Raw genomic sequence first — 6,125 nt, forward strand, 5'->3', positions numbered from 1 at the left:
CCCTCTTCCCGCCATCGCCTCACCCCTCCAGGAGACCCCCCTCTTCCTGCCATGGTCCCACTCCTCCAGGAGACCTCCCCTCTTCCCGCCATCGCCTCACCCCTCCAGGAAACCCCCCTCTTCCTGCCATGGTCCCACTCCTCCAGGAGACCCCCCCTCTTCCTGCCATCGCCTCACCCCTCCAGGAGACCCCCCTCTTCCTGCTATGGTCCCACTCCTCCAGGAGACCCCCCTCTTCCTGCCATCGCCTCACCCCTCCAGGAGACCCCCCTCTTCCTGCCATGGTCCCACTCCTCCAGGAGACCCCCCTCTTCCTGCCATGGTGCAACCCCTCCAGGAGACCCCCCTCTTCCTGCCATGGTCCCACTCCTCCAGGAGACCCCCCTCTTCCTGCCATCGCCTCACCCCTCCAGGAGACCCCCCTCTTCCTGCCATGGTCCCACTCCTCCAGGAGACCCCCCTCTTCCTGCTATGGACTCAGAACATGTCCTCTCACCCACAGACAAGAAAGAGTCTGCAGAGTCCACGTTTGGGCCGTGGGCTGTCTCCTGGGGGGGAGCGTCCCTTGCCCCCGCTACTCCAGAGTGATGTTGACGGAGGCCAGCGCCCGCGTGGCCCAGCCGGGGTACTTCTCCTTGCTGCCGTACATGGTCCCCATGAAGCGCTGGACGAACAGAGGGAAGCTGCCTTCCAGGATGCTCTGCCGGATGGACCGCATCAGATTCAGCTGCATTCGGGGGGCGGGGGATGAGGGAACAAAAATGACAGAGACGAGGTCACCACAACGCCTGCGGCTACTGGAGAGGCGGGCGCGGCCCCGGCACCTCCGCCAGGGCTCGGCAGGTGCAGCTGAAAGGCACCGAGCGTGGAGAGCGGCGCGGGAAGCTGGGAGACGGCGCTGCAGGGAAGCCGCAAATGATCCCCACCGGCCCCCCCAACCCCCCACCCATCAATCAGGACGCCGAACGCGGCGTCAGGGGCAGGAGCCGCCCCCATTACTGACCTGATAGGCGATGTTGTGGATGGTGAGGTGATGCAGGGCCGCTGTGTTGTTCTTAAGGAGGGCGTTCAGAAAAGCACGGCTGTATCTGTGCAGTGCAGCAAGAGAGAGCGCGGTTAGATAACTTTTATCACCCCCCACACCCCGGGGGCCACCCCTCTCAGAACAGAGCTGGGGGGGGGGGGGGGGGAGACACTGGGATTGAGTGCCCTGCCTGTTACTAAGGGGTTAATAAACATGTGGATAAAGGTGAACCGGTAGATATAGTATACTTGGATTTTCAGAAGGCGTTTGACAAAGTTCCTCATGAGAGGCTTCTAGGAAAAGTAAAAAGTCATGGGATAGGTGGCGATGTCCTTTCGTGGATTGCAAACTGGTTAAAAGACAGGAAACAGAGAGTAGGATTAAATGGGCAATTTTCTCAGTGGAAGGGAGTGGACAGTGGAGTGCCCCAGGGATCTGTATTGGGACCCTTACTGTTTAATATATTTATAAATGATCTGGAAAGAAATATGATGAGTGAGATAATCAAATGTGCAGATGACACAAAATTGTTCAGAGCAGTTAAATCACAAGCAGATTGTGATAAATTGCAGGAAGACCTTGTGAGACTGGAAAATTGGGCATCCAAATGGCAGATGAAATTTAATGTGGATAAGTGCAAGGTGATGCATATAGGGAAAAATAACCCTTGCTATAATTACACAATGTTGGGTTCCATTTTAGGTGCTACAACCCAAGAAACAGATCTAGGCATCATAGTGGATAACACATTGAAATCGTCGGCTCAGTGTGCTGCGGCAGTCAAAAAAGCAAACAGAATGTTAGGAATTATTAGGAAGGGAATGGTGAATAAAACAGAAAATGTCATAATGCCTCTGTATCGCTCCATGGTGAGACCCCACCTTGAATACTGTGAACAATTCTGGTCACCGCATCTCAAAAAAGATATAATTGCGATGGAGAAGGTACAGAGAAGGGCAACCAAAATGATAAAGGGATGGAACAGCTCCCCTATGAGGAAAGGCTGAAGAGGTTAGGACTTTTCAGCTTGGAGAAGAGACGGCCGAGGGGGGATATGATAGAGGTGTTTAAAATCATGAGAGGTCTAGAACGGGGAGATGTGAATCGGTTATTTACTCTTTCAGTAATAGAAAGACTAGGGGGCACTCCATGAAGTTAGCATGGGGCACATTTAAAACTAATCGGAGAAAGTTCTTTTTCACTCAATGCACAATAAAGCTCTGGAATTTGTTGCCAGAGGATGTGGTTAGTGCAGTTAGTGTAGCTGGGTTAAAAAAATGTTTGGATAAGTTCTTGGAGGAGAAGTCCATTAAAGGCTATTAATCAATTTTACTTAGGGAATAGCCACTGCTATTAATTGCATCAGTAGCACGGGATCTTCTTAGTGTTTGGGTCCTTGCCAGGTTCTTATGGCCTGGATTGGCCACTGTTGGAAACAGGATGCCGGGCTCGATGGACCCTTGGTCTGACCCAGCATGGCACGTTCTTATGTTCTTACATTCACAGATACAGCACCAAAGCACTTTTTATATAAAGAGAGACGTTCGCACACAGACGATTACCCGAATCGCGTTACTGAACGACGCCAGCCCTGCCCTGGGGTGGTAGCTGCGTGCCTGGCACCCCCTGCTTTATAAAACACTGCCGTACCTGCTGCACGTGGGACACTCGCAGGTCTCGTCGATGGACGGAAGTCCTTGGCGTACTGCTTGCTTTTCAGCTGCATCGAACCCCAGGGGACCAGAGCTGACCCGAACCTCTGAAGAGAACAGGAAGCAGCAGCTGTAAGGGACTCCCGGACAATGCAGTAAGATCCTAATACTATCGCCCCCCCCCCCGTGTAACCGGACAGCCGGGGGGGTCCAGGGCTCCGAATCCCTAAGGAGGACGCCCAGCCCGGCAGCCGGATCTCATCCCCCCCCAACGCCGGGCGACAATGCAAGCCGGTGGCTTCTCAGGGCTGCCTCCCCCGCCGGGACGTTTGCTCTGTCGCCGGCGGGAACGTTCCCCCCAGGCCAGGTCGTGCAGCGTCCCTCCCCCCCCCCTCGCCTAACTCCTCTGCCTCTGCGGCAGACCAAAAAGACTTACCGCGGTCCTGGTCGGGAAGACGCAGTCAAACATGTCGCAGCCGAGGGCCACGCACACCACCAGGTCCGTCGCGTAGCTGTGGGGGGAAAGGGGCTGGAATTCAGAACAGTCCTGGGGGGGGGGGTGTGGGGGGGGGGGCTTAGATATCACCGAGGGGCAAGAGGCTGCTTCCTCTCTCCTCCCTGCCAGGGACGACTTATCCTGGCGTCGTCTGCACGTTTCGCTCCAGCCCCGGTGCGCGATCCCCGCTCACGGCGGCAGGGCCTGGGTGAAACGCTCAAACCGACCGTGGAGAAGCGAGCGGCGCGCCCCCCCCCCAAAAAAACGTCAAAATGCAGCTAATGGGACTAAAGGGCCAGTGGAGGGGATTCCCAGTCTCATAACCGAATAGGAAAAAAAAAAAAAAAAAATTAGAGCTCTCACCCCCACGCACAACGCGAGCCGAGGTTCCTTACCCGACACCCATGAGGTAGCGAGGCTTCTCCCGGGGCAGGTGGTCCGTGCTGAGCATCACCATCTTCCAGAACTGATCCTTCTCCTCCCCGCCGCTGAGCCCCCCGATGGCGAACCCGGGAACGTCACGCCGAGTCATCTCTGAAAGAGAGACCGCCATTCAGCAAGCCTATGGAACCTGGGGAGGAGAGAGGGGAGAGGGGACCCCCCGTCCAAGACATTCGACAAACCAGGCCGTGGGACTGGCTAAACGTTCCGAGGCAGGCTGGGGAAAGAAGGATCAAGGTAAGCAGAGAGCGCCCAGCTCAAGAGACCGGCTGAGGTCGTACGGGGAGAGCTGGTGGCAGAAGTGGGATCTGAGAATCTCTCTATCAGGGCGCGAGAGCTGAGCGCGGCCGCGAAGGCCGTTCGGCGGACAGGCCACTTGCCTTGCAGACACTTCCTTCGCAGCTCAGAACTCAGGCCGCCCTGGACGATGGCGAACAGATTCTGCTCTCCCGGGTTCTTCTGGGCGGCGATGCAGCGGTCCAGCCAGCGGATGGACCTGCCATGAGAGAGAGGGGCCCAAGAGAGAAGCTTGTCACAGGTGGCGCCCACAGGACAGGAAGATGACAAGTCCCGGAGCTGTCATCGATCAATATTAAGTAGCTGGCTGAAGAGCAGGGAGGTTTGCCCTGTATATGGGGGCGGCGGGCAGCGTCGACGGGGGAAGAACGGGTCCTGGAGAAAAATGCTAAAAGCCGTATATAGACTCTAAGTCACAAAAAACAGGGCTCTCAGACAGACCAACCTGTGCATGGCCTCCTCCACTCGGGGCCCTGTGATCGTGCTGCTCACCACGTCATCCAGTTGCATCATGATATCAGAGCCTGAGGAAGAGGCCGGGAAACGAGAACATGAGGGGGGGGGGAGCACACGTGGTTATGACAGCCTTATAACGGGGGAAGAGAGAATTCAGGCTGGGCAGAGGAGACCGGGTGGCGCTGAGCACTCACCCAGTGCATTCTGTATTTCGATGGATTTCTCGGGGGTCAGCAAAATTTCTTTCCCGTCGTAGGGGGATCTGAACTTTACCCCTTCCTCCGTCACCTCGGACAGCTCCACCAGGGAGACCATCTGGAAGCCACCGCTGTCCTGCAAAAGCAAACCCAAGCCCGGTTGATGGCCATCCTGATATTTGGTCAGGGCAGGGGCCAGGCTTTCAAGGAAGCTGCGGCGCACAGAGAGTCACAAATCGAATGCACTCCTCTCCGGCATGGTTACTGTGAGCCCTCTATAGGCGCGCCAGCGATCAGTGTTCCTACTGGAGAAAGCGGTCAGTACTCACCGTCAGCAGATTGTGCTTCCAGTTCATAAAACCGTGCAGGCCGCCGGCTTTCTGGATGAGCTCAGGACCCTGTGGAGCGGGAGAGAAATGCAACGAGTAAGAGGCGAGAGGCTCCATGGGGATGCAGGGTTTGGGGGGGGGGGGGTAAGGGCAGGTGTTTTCTAGCTCATCTCCTTCTCTAGGAGATTCCACCCCCTTATGGTTGTACCCATTAGGTGTGCCCTGGTTTTCACCCTCCCACAATAGGATGCAGGGATTTGTACTCCTGTCTTCCCTGGTGCAAGACTACAAGCCCCAGCATGCAACGGGCTCGAACCAGGGCTGGAGCAGCCCGTCCTGAAAATCTGGAGCCAGCTGGAATCCCTCCCCCTCCCCGAGCCAGATCCCGCCCCGGCCTCACGCACAGGCCTCATGCCCAAGTGGTAGGTGTTGCCCAGGCAGATGCAGCAGCCCAGGCCCCGCAGCTGCTCGGCCGTCAGCCCCTTCATGGTGCCCTGCGTGCCCACGGGCATGAAGACGGGCGTGGGCACGGCGCCGTGGGGCAGCCGCAGCTCGCACGCCCGGGCCTTGCTCCGCCCGCACTCGGCCAGCACCCGCAGGGAGAGCGCAGGAGGCGGCATGGAGCCCGGCGCCGCCGCCATCACCGGGCAAACGGGGCAGAGAAGGTGGGGGGGGGGTGGGAGGACTCGTCCGGCTGTCCCGCTTCCGCCCTCTTCGGGGCGGAAGCGGCGTCATCAGTTTTGCCCAGACCGCACCGAAGAGGGAGGGCGGAAGTGGCGTCATCGAGTTTGCCCTGGCCGCACCGAGAGGGCGGAAGTGACCTCACCGAGTGCAGTGGAGGGGGAAAACGGAAGTGGCGTCAGTAATCCTGAAGCCTTAGAAAAGGTTTTTCCGCCCTAACCTCTCTGTTCCTGCCCCGGCAAGCACGTGAGGCAGCCGGAGCCGCGGGGAAATGAATAAAAGTTCCTGCGGGCGCGCGCTCTTCCTAGCCCGTCGCTCTGATCGGTTTCTGACTTTTACAGACGTTCATTTTATCCCTGGGGGAAGAGCGCAGGGTCGCCGCCTAACCCTAGCTGCAGGGGGTCGTGCTGATCCGGGCCCGGTTTTGCCCCGCCGCATGCAGGTTAAGGGCAATCAGACTACGAAGTCCCCTCGCGCAGCGGGGCAAAAGCAGGGCGGATCAGCCTTGACACTGACCTGGGGGCGAGGTGGTGACCCTGAAGGAAAGACAGG

At 57.8% G+C, this 6,125-nt stretch overlaps 1 protein-coding gene across 1 annotated transcript; it reads right to left on the reverse strand.

The window, feature by feature from the left end:
- Nucleotides 1–324: 324 nt before the first annotated feature.
- Nucleotides 325–5,912, reverse strand: QTRT1 (queuine tRNA-ribosyltransferase catalytic subunit 1). Its single transcript, XM_029585421.1, is given in 11 exon segments — nucleotides 325–727; nucleotides 1,004–1,088; nucleotides 2,675–2,708; nucleotides 2,711–2,783; nucleotides 3,113–3,188; nucleotides 3,568–3,706; nucleotides 3,994–4,109; nucleotides 4,356–4,434; nucleotides 4,561–4,699; nucleotides 4,893–4,961; nucleotides 5,297–5,912. Coding segments are annotated over 11 exon segments (1,200 nt in total). The 5' UTR covers nucleotides 5,534–5,912; the 3' UTR covers nucleotides 325–574.
- Nucleotides 5,913–6,125: the final 213 nt, after the last annotated feature.

This window comes from Rhinatrema bivittatum, chromosome 19, assembly GCF_901001135.1.
Source record: "Rhinatrema bivittatum chromosome 19, aRhiBiv1.1, whole genome shotgun sequence".
NCBI classification, from domain to species: Eukaryota; Metazoa; Chordata; class Amphibia; order Gymnophiona; family Rhinatrematidae; genus Rhinatrema; species Rhinatrema bivittatum.